The sequence below is a fragment of the Lonchura striata genome, chromosome 14 (genome assembly GCF_046129695.1).
Source record: "Lonchura striata isolate bLonStr1 chromosome 14, bLonStr1.mat, whole genome shotgun sequence".
Taxonomy (NCBI): domain Eukaryota; kingdom Metazoa; phylum Chordata; class Aves; order Passeriformes; family Estrildidae; genus Lonchura; species Lonchura striata.
This window is the reverse complement of record NC_134616.1, coordinates 786652-801099: the sequence shown is the minus strand read 5'-3', so window position 1 is coordinate 801099 and position 14448 is coordinate 786652. Positions and strand designations below refer to the sequence as shown.

The 14448-nt window shown below is 52.5% G+C and overlaps 1 protein-coding gene across 3 annotated transcripts in view; it reads left to right on the top strand.

The window, feature by feature from the left end:
- Positions 1-1770: 1770 nt before the first annotated feature.
- Positions 1771-14448, top strand: part of MCF2 (MCF.2 cell line derived transforming sequence) — a 50770-nt gene continuing 38092 nt past the window's right edge. For all 3 annotated transcript variants that reach the window (XM_077786464.1, XM_077786465.1, XM_077786463.1), the window contains exons 1-3: positions 1771-1878; positions 10121-10189; positions 10732-10846. In XM_077786464.1, coding sequence (XP_077642590.1) covers positions 1824-1878; positions 10121-10189; positions 10732-10846 — 239 coding nt within the window. In that variant the 5' untranslated portion in view covers positions 1771-1823. The remainder of the gene's footprint in view (positions 1879-10120; positions 10190-10731; positions 10847-14448) is intronic.

Here is a 14448-nt window from a genome sequence, read left to right as displayed (position 1 = left end):
GGCTCTGGCAGCCAGGGCTCCAAGCCTGGGTCTCAGTGGCCATGAGGAAGAGCTGTGAGTCGCCCTGCATGTGAGTGAGCCCAGCTTTTCCACGCTGCTGCAGCAGTGCAGCTCTGGGCTGCAGGATGCTGCCAGCACCGGGGCAGCACAGCCCAGCCAGGCTCATCGGGGGGGTTCACTGTGGCTGCAGAGACCCGAGCCAGATCCTCTCTTAAACCTTTGTTCAGAGAGCAGGGAATGGATGGATTGCGCAGCCTTGGGGGCAACAGCTGCATCTTCTGCTGGGGAGCTTCATTTTCCCAAAATCCTGGGTGAGAGGTGGGTGTGACAGCAGTGGGGATAGTCCCAGCTGCAGCAGAGCATCCCCTGCTCGCTGGTGGGGCAAACCAGGGACCTGGATGGGTCCCATTCCTCCCAGAGCCGTGGCAGTTTAGGACAAGCAGCATTCCTGTGATAAGAACACAGCAGGAATGTGACAAGGCTCTTTCTTGACTTGTAGCCTTGTGTATCAGACTGATTTTTTCAAGAGTAACTGCACATGAACTCTCCCTGTCACACAAGAAGTGCTTTATGACCAGACAAAACCATCTATCCAAACTGTTTGATAGTGAGAATCTGCTGCGTCACGACCAAGGAGCGCTGACTGACTGGGTTGTTTTTCCTTGAAAAATCCTGCATCAGTGTAGGAAGGGCCTACCAAGAGATGCTGGGTTTTGTATTACCACTGTTAGACCACGGCTCTTTAATTAATAGCCCTGACTGCTGAAGTGTTGGAAAAAGGCTGCTATTATAGTAAAGAGCATAATTAAAAGGTTGTTTTGGAAAAACAGGAACATCTGCTTCTCCATGCTGCCTTCCTGGGCAGCTCAGGCTCTTGTCGAGACCTGAGCTGGCATGGTTTGAACCTCAGCACCAGGAAAACTGAGAATGAGGGGTCAGCCCCATGCTGTGCCTGGAGCTCTGGCCAGCTCTGGCTGTAGGAGGGTTTAATGCAGTTCTTACAAACCGTTCAAGGAATTTGCTAGAATGCTGCTTGCAGAGGATGGAAGTGCCTTTTTTTTCCCCTATAGAAGTGCTATAGGCACTAAGGCAGGGAGTAAATCCAGCTGCAGGGTGGTTTGCTGGGGGGCACTGGTATAGTGGTAAATTAAAGAACAAAAAAAGGAATCAAAGGGGAGGAAAAGGAAAGAAAGGGGAAAAGGGAGAGGAAGGGAAAGGGGGAGAAGGAAGAGAAAAACAGAAACGGGAACAGAAAGAAATACTAGAAAAAAGACTAAAAAGAGGAAAAATAGGGGAATGGAAAAAAGGGGGAAGGGGGAAAAGGAAGGGAAAAAAGAGGGGAAGAGGGAGGAGAAAGGGGGGAAGGGAGTAAACTAAAGAAACAGGAAAAAAGGAGAAGAGAGGAAAGGGGGCTAAGAATCACGGGGGAAGAGGGGGGAAAAAAGGAAACAAACAAACAAGCAGACCAGGAAGGAAAAACCAGGGAAAGGGGATAAAAAAAAAAAAATAAAGGGAAAGAAAAGCCGGCGGGCGGGGGCGGGGCTGGGGCGGTGCCGTACCGGCACCGGGCCGGGGCTGGGGTGGTACCGCGGCAGTGCCGGTACCGGGGCGGGGCCGGTGTCGGTACCGGGGCGGAGATGGGGCGGGGCTGGGGCGGTCCCGGGGGCGGCCCCGCCCGGCGGGCCCGGGGCGCGGAGCGGGCGCTGCCGGCGGGGAGCGCTGCCCGCGGCATGGCCCTGGCCCCGGCCCCGGCCCCGGCCCCGGCCCCGGCCCCGGCCCCGGCCCCGGGCGGGCCCCCGCCGGGCGGCACCTCGGCGGGGGACATGGAGCGCTACTACCGCCTGCTCCGCGCCGCCGCGCTGCTGGAGGCCGCCGCCGGTGAGTGCGGGGCCGGCGGGGCTCGCAGGTGTCCGGGCGGCGGGGGGGACAGCGGCGTTCCCCGGAGCCCGTGGGGCAGCGGCTCCGCGGGCAGGTGTGCCCCGGGTGCCCCGTCCCTCCTCGCTGCCGGTGCCGGTGCTGGTGCCGGTGCCGGGCGCGCTCCCCGCGCTCGGTCCCGCCGCCCGCGGCAGCCTCGGCACGGTCCGCCGGTCGCGGGCCGGAGCTGCTGAGGATCCGAGCTGCTGATCTGATCGGTTCTGTTCTTTATCCTGAGCACGGCGCGGTGGGCGCGGAGCAGCCCCGGCTGTACCGGAGGAGCCCTGTGCCCCCGCTGCTGGCACTGCCCGACGTGTCACCGGGGCGGCTCAGAGAGAGCGCCCGGCGGGGACCCCGCTGCTGCCGGGGGCAGGAGGATGCTGGCAGTGCCAGCCCCCTGTGCGGGTTCCCGTGGCCAGAGCTAAACACCTCTTCTCTGGGAAGCTGTCCTTCATCCCTGGGAAGCTGTACCTCATCCTTGGGAAGCTGTACCTCATCCTTGGGAAGCTGTACCTCATCCCTGGGAAGCTGTACCATCCCTGGGAAGCTGTACCATCCCTGGGAAGCTGTACCATCCCTGGGAAGCTGTACCTCATCCCTGGGAAGCTGTACTATCCCTGGGAAGCTGTACCTCATCCCTGGGAAGCTGTACCTCATCCCTGGGAAGCTGTACCATCCTTGGGAAGCTGTACCCTATCCTGCTGGCCCTGGCTGCCTGTTCTTGGCTCAGGAGTAGGAAGCAGGGGATGTGTCAGGGGTGTTCTCTGTTAGATACCCTGTCCTCACTGCCGTGTCCCTCAGCCCTCAGACACCTCTGAGCAGCAGGTTGTGCTGGGAACGTGGTGTTGTACACAACCAGAGAAGCGGCTGTGCTCTGTGGCTGCACACGCTGAATGTGAGAAGGAGATGCAATCTGATCTCCTGTCAGGCCACGGCTGCCTCAGCGGTGTTTCCTTGGATGGACAGTGATCTGCTCTGAACTTGCGTGCAGCCCTCGCTCTTCCATTCTTTTCCTGTTTTCCTGCAGGGAGTTAGAGGTATTTCTCCCAGGAAGGGAGGTGTCCCCTGGGGTGACTGCAGCCTCACTAGAGCATGCCCACCTTGTCAGGGGTTGGAAGCAGGCAAAGCCATCGCTCCTCGGCTGTTTACAGCTGGCAGAGTGCTTGCAGCTGTGCCGGGCACCAAAAAGACACACTGACCCAAACAAAGCTTCCTGTCTAATGGCAGCATCCTTGCCATCTTTGCCAGGCACAGCTGGGGGTGCAGGAGGAATTTGTCGGGGTGGGTCACAGGTGGGGACTCCAGCAGCGTGTCACCTGCTCTCCAGCTGCGTGTGCCCATGCCCTTCTGGGCTGGTGCCAGCAGCACCTTCTGCTCTGCCTGCCCTGCCCACCTGGCCCTGTTCTTTGCCTGCACCCTGAAATGGAGCAGATAAATGCAGGCAGGGGGTCATGGTCAGTTAGCAAAGGATGCTGCCTGCATGGATGTGGTTAAATGCTCCTGGTGCTGCTGTTGGCATGGAGCACCCACGCTGCTGGAGCAGGGGCTGCTGACACAGGGATGGGACACAGAAGGTGCACGTGCTGGGAGCCCTGTGCTGGGAGCCAGGTGAAAGCAGGCAGTGGGCTTCCTCTGAGCATGAGCCCTCTCTCCTAACCAGCTTTTGGCAGATGACCTTTGTGTAATGGTCATACAGAGCCAAAATATCCCCACAAAGGCACACTTGTGTGGTTATAGCTGCAGGATCCGGACCCATGATTTGGCATCTACACAGGTTCTTAAAATAAATTGTTGAGAAAGAGACAAAGTTGAATAAGGTTCTTCAAATCATGAGATTAAAAATAAATCAGAAGTTCTTTTCCCTTATTGCTGATTTCTGAGCATTCAGCCTGATCTGGGACCATGTTTTTTGTTTTAGCCATTTCTCTACATGCAGCAGTACTGGAAACTTGGTGGTGGTTTCTAGTAGAAGGTGATCCACCCTGAGATGAAAGCCTGTAAAAACCCCAAGCCTTTTATGCTGTTCCCATCTCTAAAATGGCTCAGGCTCTCTCAGAGCATGGCAGAACCAGAGCAGCCTCCAAAAGCTCTGTGCCTGCCCAGCCAGGCCCTCGGGTGGCCCCAGAGCAGTAGTAGTCTGGAGCAGCCAGTAGTAGGTGGGATGTGCTTCCCCTCCCTACACCACATTTGCTACAAGGAGTTTAATGGCTTATCTTATCATTCATGTGCCAGGACAGAAGAGAAGTGACAGCAGGGCTGCGTGGGAGGGAACAACTGAGGTGTAGAACATGGTGAGGGAAAGAAGGAGTTTTCCAAGGCGCTCTCATTGCCACAGGATGCCTGGAGACACGGAGCATGTGGGATGGGGCTCAGGGCTGGGACCTTGCCCCTGGCTGCGGGGCTGGGGCAGCCTCTGGTAGTGCTGATTTTGGCAGGTGGGACTGAGGGCACCCTGGAGCCACAAAGCAGCCACAAGGCTCTGTGGACAGGCACGTGGCACTGTGGCAGTGGCTCTGGGGCCATGTGCTGAGCACAGTGAGGGTCCAAGCTCAGCCTGCTGGGCTGCCACGGCCTCGCCCAGCTCCTCTGCAGCTTCCCTGGTGCAGGGAGGCCAGTGGAAGATGGGTGGGCAGAGGAGCTGGAGTGTGGGGAGCGCTGGTGGCAGTGCTGGGTGGGGTTGCCTTGGTTTCTGCATCCCTTTTTGCTCCCAGGCGATGCTGGGGCTGGTTTTAGGGCAGAGTGAGTCAGGATGTGCTGGGCAGAGCTGTTCCTGGGGCCCAGCACAGTGCAGTCACCCTGCTGCTCCAGGGGCTGGAGACAGCCAGCGAGCACCAGCTCTGTCCTCCCATCTCACTTCCCACTGCACAGCCTGCTCCTGCTGCAGGAGCAGCTTAGCTGGCTTTAGAAATGTGCTTTTGGTCAGTGGGAGAATGGCAGAACTGGGCATTCCCACTTTCAGTTCGGGAAAAATTGTGGTTATTTTCCCTTGCTTTCCAGTAGAGTTTCCAGGTGATGCCATTGGGGGAACCTGGCTGCAGAGTTTAGTTTCCTGGCTATATCAGCTGGGAAAGAAATTGTTCCAGTGTCCTCAGTGAATTCCATTCCAGCTTCTCCAGCCAGCTAGTGGGGCCCAAGGATTTATTGCTGAACTATCTCCCAGGAGTTACTTTCTGCTGGAATTTCTCTTTGAAAAATCAGTGTTTGCATGGTGCTGAATGATGATGGGAAAGTTACTCATGTTTGTATATTTTTATTGAGTTTTGGAAGTCTCTTGTGTTGAATGGGCTCTGGTTTAGGGGCTGATTGTTTGGACTGGGAAGATGTGTACTGGTGGCAGATGCTAAATGAGCCTTTGCCTGCACAGCTGGCAAATGTGCCTGGTGCTGGTGTGCAAACACATGTACTGCTCTCCTTGGTAAGGGAAGAGTGACTGAAACTGGAAAAAGGACAAAACTAAAGTACATTGAAGCTCCTATATGTTAGAAATGCAAGAAACTGGATTTTCTCAACTCCCACATTGTGGTTGAATCCAAAAGAGTGGGTGTTGAGAATCTTTTATTACATTTCTTGCAACTGACGTGAATTCATGTATGGTGGAGCTGGCTTTTATCATTCCCAATTTTGCTTGGTTTGGTGTGATGTGAGCATGGGGTTTTTCTGATTGGACATGAAAACATCACAGCATAGCAGGAGGTAACAACTAAGCCTTGTCGCTGCTTAATTTGCTTTTGCTTCACCTTTTCTTAGCAAAGCTTCCCCAGTTTCTCAGCTGCTAAATATAGATTGGAAGAGATTCCCTCCCCAAAACTCCATCGTCTCTAGCAGAGGGGATCTTTTAACCTCCCCTGAGCATCCTCCTCCTCCTCCTCCTGGCTGGCAGCGTGGCTCAGCCACGGCTCCTGCAGACCCTCTGCTCGCCCCAGCTCCCAGAACTGGGTCCATGTTGGCATTTCCATGGCTGTGGGATCTTTATCTGGCTGCACCTTGCCCTGCTGGCAGCAGTGGCTGGTCAGTGGCAATGAGGCTGTGCTGGTTTGGAGTGTCACAGTGCCACAGGGGTGCCCTGGGTGCTCCTGCTGCCACAGCCAGGGTTTCCCCAGCAGCTGCTGGAGGGGAGGATGCCTGGCAGGGGGATGCTGCTGCCTGGGGCTGGCAGCTTGGCTGTGGAGCCAGATCCAGAGCTCTGTGCCCGCCTGGATGGGCTGGTCCCAGCTGGTCCTGTCTGAGCTCAGGGCTGGGCTCCTGCAGAAGGTGGGGACTGGGCTGCCCCGGTGGGGTCACTCCTGCTCGGGTCAGTCACACTGACCCAGTTCAGGTCCTCAAACCTGAATTGCACTGAGTCGACCTTTTCTATTCCTTCTTTTCCTTTCACTGCACCTCTTTTTGCCTTTTTCCTCTTATCCTCAGCGTGTCTATATCTAAGCCTTTCGAAAAGGTCATTCTGGTTTTCCAGAAGCTTTCCTTTTTTGCTGTGTGGTTTCTCAGCTGAGCACACCCCCGGGCCTGGGTGGTGGGGATGTGTCTGCACGGAAGCTCTGACTGCACACGAGCCCCGGAAAGCCTCGCAGGAGAAGCACAGCCCTGGGTCAGAGGAGAGAACCATCTGCTGCTGCCTCCTACGCTGTGCTGGGTGCTTGGGGAGCAGGAAAAGAAGGAGCTTGAAAATAGACTGAGTCCTTCCTTAAAAATCTCCATCTGAGAAATGATCATTTAAGGAGTCCTTGAACCTGGTGAGGTGACCAAGCCATCACTCCTAGGGGTGGACTAATGCTGGTGGGACTTTCATGCCATGTGCAGGACTTCAGGCCTTGCAGGAGCCGTCTCCCACATGTGATACCTCCCAGAGAAATAGGCACTTATAACCCTAATTGCTCCCCTTCCCCTCGAGATGAAAGCCAGGTTTTGGCTGGCTGTGGACAGGCAGGAGGTGCCTGCAGGCTGACCAGGGCTCAGGGTGTGCAGGAGCTCCCGTGGGCCACAGAGAGGTGTGAGTGTCCCTGTGGGCTGTGGGGAGAAAAGGACTTGAGCAGTCACAGGTGTCGAAGCTTTTTGCCATGAATATTTTAATGTGTCCTTTGTGTCACTCACTTGGCATGGGAATGGCCCACCAGCTGGAATCCCAAACAAGGAACTCCAAACAAGGAATCCCAAACAAGGAACTCCAAACAAGGAATCCCAAAGAAGGGATCCCAAACAAGGAATTCTGTGGTTTACCCAGGTGTCCAGGTCAGTCCAAGAGCCTGCAGCAGCAGGGTTTTAGCAGTGCCCTTTGTTCCTGCTCTTGGCATCAGACGTGCTCATGGCCCTGTGCCAGCACCAAATCCTGCTGGCCCTGTGCCTGTTCTGTTCCAGATGGGGACCAAAGCCGCTGGGGACAGGATTTGCTCCCAGCTGCCCAAGAATTTCCTGCTCCAAGCAGGAAGCAGGCTCAGGAGCTGGCTGTGAGGCACCTGTCAGTCACCTTTTGGCAAACAGAGCAGGCCCTGTGGAGGGGCACGGCTGCTGCCCTGTGCCACACGTGCTGCCCTGTGCCACACCTGCTGCCCTGTGCCACACGTGCTGCTCTGTGCCACACTTTGTCTCTTCCCTGCTTGGCTTCCAAACTCTGTATCATGGCAACACTCTTCCCTGCAGAGGGGCCTCTGAATGCAATAACTGCAGCAGCGTTTTATGAATGCCCATTTTAGAGCCTATCTAAAAATGGCACTACACTGTTGTGACCATTTTCCATCCAGATGCTGCTGGTTTTTATAAGACCCTAAAGCTGGAGGTTGTGCCAGCTGTGTGGGGACAGTGGTTTGTAGAGTGCTCTGAGATGGTGCTGGGGAGTCCAGGCTGGGTTTTGTAACAGCTGATGGTCACAAAGCCTCTTTTTGGCTTTGAAAGAAATGAGTGGAGTTTCCTGAAGGCCTCCAGGCCTGTGCCAAGGAGATGCAGACTGGCTGTGCTGTTGATAGCCAGCACAGGCAGCACCCTGGGGTCTTTTCTGTACTGTCCAAAAGTGGCCTCCAGTAAAAAATCCCCAGTTTGCCACAGAACATCAGCTGAAGCTTGTCTGAGAGTCTTTGGTGCCTCACTGCCTCTCAGTGCTCTTTCTGCAGAGTAATATTTGAGGACAAAGGTCATGCTTCTGCTCAGGATTTACTGCAGCATCCCACTGAAGTGCCTCACACACAGCACACTTGTGGGTCTGATGCCAGCACTTGGTTTCCCTAATATTTGCCCAGGAGGGTGAGTCCAGTGGCCAGCACAGAGTGAGTGCCAGGGATGAGCTGGCTGAGGAGCAGCTCTAATCTCACCACAATCAGGCTGTTGTGCCCTGACCTTGCCAAGGGGCAGCATCCTGCTCCTCTGTGCTGTGGGATTATCCCAGAGGATGGGCACCAACTCCCCCCGCCTCCCTGCACCTTGTTAGGTGGCTCTCAGTGAGAAAATGTCTTGTGAAACTTTTAAATTAAGTGATTTTTTTTTTGACCATGGGAAGGTTACCTTCCTCTCTGCAGCCTGTTTCCTGGGCAGCCTCCATGGACTGGCACATCCTCCCATACCAGTGCAGAAGCAAACAAAAGCCACGTTTGCTCCAGCCTGGAGCCTGGCTGCTGTCGAGCTCTTGGCACGGGGGTTCCAGCACGTTCCAGGCCGTGCCTGGCCTGGCTGCTGCTGCATTTTGGGGAAGCCAGGGCTGGGCAGGGTGGGCTCTGGGGCCAGGCTTCACCTGCCTGTGCACAAGCAGGCCAAGGCTGGTCTGGGGCCAGCACGTGTGCACAGCCTTTTGTCTCGTATGGTCAGTGACACACGTTTGATGTCGTCTAATTCATGTGTTTGAGCTCATTAGGGTATTAAATGTGAATTTTATCAGTATGAAACCATTAACCTGATGGAAAAAAAATCAACAAATAGAATAGAAGTCTGTTGCTGCTGCTTGTCCTCAAGCTGGGTGAAGCACTTCAATGAGAGACAAGTATTTGAAGTATCTTTGCAAGACAAACTTCTTTCTCACCAAGACCAATTCTAGGGCCTGTTAAAATCAAGAATGTTTCTGTGGATGCCACTGGGACTGAGGCTCAATCCTCAACAAGCAAACCCCACATTTTTATCTGCAGGAGGGAAAACCAGCAGTGTGTGTGTGCCTGGAGAGCCAGTGGCTGGTGGGGCTGTGGGAGGCAGAGTACCCCACACACATCTGGGCTGCTGTGCTGCCAGCACAGGCCTGAAAAATCTTCAGATAAAGTAGAAGTGACCAGAAAGCTTCTGGAAGAAAGGGAAATAGAATAAATATTGATTATGCTGGAGTGTACTGAAGTATGCAGCCTGTCTGATCTAAAACTGCCAGAAGATTATTCCCTAGGACCAACTCCGTGAAATAATCAGTGTTTACAATTTGATTATCAGAAGGCCCAAGGACTTTAATCTGTATAGATGTGCTTCAAAACATTTATTTGCAGGAACAAGGATGTTTGATTTTTAGCTGTCATTCCATTTATAGATAATCCAGAAAAACGTCTGCCAGCTTTAAGCTCCTCTTGTGTTTAGTCAGTGTGGTCTTTGTTTCCTGCTCCCAGGGCAAGGTGAAGCTGTGTGTGTTGTTCTGATGTGCTTCATTGCCTCTGAAATGATCATGGTGCTAAATATGGTATTGAAACAGCCTCTGCCATGATTTAATTAGGAAGAAATCTAATAACTGAACATAAGAACAACAGCCTCTCCAATTTCTGTGGCCCCATGCCAGGTGAAAGCGTGATTTCAGAAGCTTATTTGTTCAAAATTAAAGACTGTGACAGTCTGAAAGCCCAGCCTTCCTCCCAGTGCAGCAGCCTTGGACGTTGCAGTTCCCAGCAGAAACCTCAGCCCATTGTTCTGCCAAGGCTGGGAAGCACTGGGAGACTTTGTAAAGCAGGGAGTGGGACTGCAAACTCCAAAATACACAAATTTCCATCGCATGTGGCCCGGTGAGGGGAGGCCACTCAAGCTAAGTGCTGCCTTGGTGCACTTGGTGGAATGCATTTGTTGCTGACTTGTGACTTTCACCCTGTTAGAGTCATTAGAAACATTGGAAATAACATCTCTAAGATCCACATATCCTCTATTACACAATTTCAGGTATAGTTGAGGGAAGTTCAAGTTCCGCATTTGCATTAACACATTGATAAATGTGCTTGCTTTGGATTTGTGCTTTATTTGGATTGTTGCTTTTCCCTTTCTCCAGAAACTGCAATACCCATCTGTGCAAAGGACATCAGTGATGATCTGATGAAGGAGTTTGCTTTTCTGTCTGGTGAGTACGAGAACATCCCCAGGGTCTCTGTCTCTCCCTGTGGTAATTAAATACTCCAGACAAACTTCTTTGCTGTTTGTCAGTGATACTTCACACGGGCTATTACCCACCAGGAAGTGTCCAGTGCCACTAGAAATGTTGTTAATAAAACATGGGGGCAGCTTGAAAGAGCAGATTAGGTTTCTGTCTCGTGCCACACTGTAAAGCATTCTGAGCTCCCAGCACTCAATGCTTAACAAGCACTCTGCTGTGAGATGTATTTCTGTAGGTTCAGACCAGCCTGTTTATTTGCCCTTGTATTTCTGTTTCCTTTGCTGTCCCGTGTAAAGTACACCCAGTAAATGAAGGGCATGCCTGGTACTCACACATTTGTTTCTGGCAGCTCAGCTGTGTGCTGTGCCTGGGCTCAGAGGCTGCCTTGGCTGTGTTTTGCTGCTTTAGGGATGAAAGCCCCTCTGGCAGTGGCAGCGTGGGCTCTGAGCTGGCTGCTGCCCGTGGCTTTGCTCAGGAGCGTGGCAGGAGCATCCCTGTGTGCTTTGCAGGTGGAAGGGGGAAGGACAAGGCTTGGATTATCACCCTCCCTGACAACGCTGGCTTCAACCAGGTGCCCGAGGAGAGTGTGTCCAAGGTGCTGACCTACCTGACTGCAGTCCCGAGGTAGGAGGCTCCTGCTGGCTCTGGGCTGGGCTGGCAGAGGTGGGCTCTGCCTGGGCTGGGCAGGGACTGCAGGGCACAGCCTGTCGCTATAGGACACGTGAAAGCACGACGTGAGCCACCTGCTATTTGCAAGGTAAAGAAGAAAGTTTATTCTCTGACTCCGACCTTTATACTTTCCCAAAGGTGACATTGGATTGGAGAGTGAACGGGCCACCTCTCCAAAGACATTGGACAAACCACTAGTACATCAAGTTTCTCCACCCCCATGAAGGAATGCAAAACAATATGTTGTTTACAGAAATTGTGTGGGAAAGTTCTCCAACAGAATGTAAACTCAGAAGGCTTTAGAAAATCTTAAGAATCAGGGTGACAACAGCCAGGTGTGGGGCTGAGGGGTTTTTGCAGCTCCCAGAGCACCACAGGGATGCAGGCCCTTGCAGTGCCCAGGTGAGGTGTTTGATGTGCCAGGAACTGCACAGGAAGGAGTGGACATCCTCCCTGTGACCTGTCAGCTGGAATGTATCACACGTTCAGTTGATGAAGTTTCTAATTAACAACAAGCTTTCCTCAAGCTTTGGCATGTGTCACCACTTAAATACACCATGCCACTGCAAAATAATATTTTGACGTGTACAAATAGAGAGTCATTACTGTGGAAAAAGAGAAATGAAGCCAGAGGAAGAGACTAATTACAGAACAAAGCCTTTGGGGTCCCCTGACAGCTGATGGCTCAGCAGAGAGCAGCAGCTCCCATTACCTGCCTGTGTGTCAGGGTAAGTCTGCCTGTGCCTCACACAGGGCTGTACACTTAGATTAATGGCCCTCCTAATTCTTGCTGCTGGGCCTGGTGACTCAGTTACCTGGAATCCTTAATTTTCTTGAATAATGCCTGTTTTGGCAAATTTCTTCCTGCAGGGAGAGCAGGCTGACAGCAGCTAGATGGGAGCTTTCCATTAGCAGCTGCTTTGGAAGAAGTGTGGAGTGTTTAGGCACCTCTATTCAGAAAAAAAAAAAAAAGAAAAAAAAAGGAAAAAAAGGATGCTCTGGTTCCTCTGTCCTCTTTTTGATGGACTCTGAGGTTTCAAGGGCTTCTGGCCCACAGAGCACTGGCTCAGCAGGAACAGAGCCCTGCCAAGTGTTGGCCAGAGGGGTTCTCCTTCATCCTGTGCAGGCAGCCCTGCTCTGTGCATCTGCACTTGCCAGCTCTGTCTGGTTTCTCCAAGGCTGGATGTGAACACCCTGGCATTAGCATGATGAGCAGGCCTGATGGGCCTGTAATGGGTCAAACTCAATCAGGAAACTAATGAGAGCTGCGAGCTTGCTGGTGATTCAAACACATTCAGCTTGCTTTTAGTAAAACTGCTTTAATCATCCTGCTCTGCTCCTCCTCCCCCCATAGCAGCCTGTCCCCATGTCTGATCACCCTAGAAATGTGTGCTCCTAAAGCCTTGGAGCTGGAAGGCTCCAAAGGGTGACCAGGCAAAGCATCACTAGCTGGGGGTGGCAGGTACACATGTCCCTCAGCAGCAGCACATCGTGGGACCAGAGCTCAGACTGTGGCCCAGAAAGCCCCTAAAAGAGGTCAATATTTACCTGCCAGAGGTATTTCATTCCTCAAGTCCCAGGGTTAGGGGAAGGTGCACCAGCACCTTCTTCCCTGTGGATGTGCAGATCAAGCCACACACCCCTGCATGGTGTCCTACCTGTGCCAGTCTGAGCAAACCTCGTGGGTCACTTTGTAGTATTTGGGCAAGATGAATGGTTTGTGGTATTTTGGGAAGCCGAATTTCGTGAGGCATTCTTCTGCTGGGAAGAATTGTTAGATAAAGGAGATGGATGCTGAAAGCTGCTCCTGAGCCCTCCAGGCGAGTGCATTAACAGCAGAGCCAGGAGGAAGGTGAGTCTGCAGGCAAGTGAATTTTTAGTATTCCTGGGAACTGCTGCAGGCAGGGGGCAGCTGAGAAAGTACTTGTGTGGATGAGCTGGAAGGGAGAATAAGTAATAGATGCCCACTTTCTATTCTGTGCACATCCAGCTCAAAATGCTGCCTGCCTGCCTGCCTGCCTGCCTTCAGGCTGGCTGTGCTGAGCAGCACCTGCAGTGCTGTGCTGGGAGCAGGGAGTGTGACAGATCCTGGTGTTTGCAGAAAGAGACCTGAGGAGTGAGAGAGCAGCACGTTATCCAGGCTTGGACTGAGGGCTGGGACAGTGTGGTGTTTACAGCACAAGCTGAGTGCTCGGGGGGCACTTGGACAATGCCCTTACCAGCATCTCCTAGCTGAAATGTTCAGACATTTGGGCAGGTTATCACTCTGGGTCCCTTCCTACTACAATATCACATCCTATTCTGGCCTGTCCTGTTCTTTCTGTGACTCTCCAGCTTTTTGGTATTTAGCCAAGCTTTGCCCGTTTCCTTCAGGCTGGGAGGTGAGGCACAGGGTGGCTCAGAGCTGGGGTGGTAGCACAGCTCTGGTGCCTATAAATATCCTGGATTTCAGTCCTGGGCAGGTCGTGCCGGCGTGCTCTGATCCCAAAGCAGCAAGGAGCCTCTCCGTCCTGTGCTAAATCTCACAACTGCAGCCTCCAGGGTCCAATTTCAAGTCCTGCAAAACATCCCAGGTCTTTATTTTTAGTCTGGTGCATCAAAAAGCAACAAGAAACACCCAGAGAGAAATAATCCTTGCCCTGGTTATCTGCCTCCATCTTTCTGCTGCTGGATGCAAACAAAGAGCCCTCAGAGCCTTGGTAGAAAGCATTGATTTATTTTTATTGTCAGTCTAAAAGGTACATCACGGGCCTGGAAATCTGATAAACCTGCAAGGCCTGGGTTGCAAATAGTCACAGACTTTCTCACTGGCCTAGAATAAATGACAAATTTCTCACAGGAGGTGTCAAGGCTGTCAGACTGCTGGGAACTTTCCTCTTTCTTTGTCTAAGGGAGCTGATAAAAGTACATTAGCATGCTCAGAGGCTGCTCTCTGAGCATAACCTTGTCCTGAGTTAATGACTTCAGCTTTGCTTAACTGGCACTGCACTACAGTCTGGCTGCCTTTTCTAAATTACCTGGATTCTGGGGTTTTCTTCAGGTCTTATTATGATAGTAGTTCTGTGGAAACATGTTTGTTTTTTTTTTGGTTTTTTTTTTTCAATTGCAGACTCTTAGGAAACACCAGAGGAGTTGGGAATTGTTCTTTATAGTTCAGAGACATGCCTTTAAAAATTTTAGAGTGTGCTGAAAAACCAAAGGGTTTTATTTTTGCCTCATACCAAAGGTTCCTTCGGCCTGTTCCCACCCACCTGGGCCACTTAGCTTGTGGTGGGGGTGAACAGAGCTAACAGAAATCTGCAGAATTGTCTCATGTTGCCTAAACTATTCCAAGCAAATAAAGGTTTTGGCTGAAAAGTCACGCTGACCATGCTCACAGCCTCAGACTTTATTACATGTGTTCTGTGCATGACCCACATGTAAAATGTGATGTTAATTTTCTCTGCTCTTTTCTCCTGTGCTTCAAAGGCACTGAATAAATTCAACTGAAACCTTTGCACTTTGGGTGTGAAGGTACAGACCCATAGGATGTGTCACAGGACAGCTTGGGAGCCGGG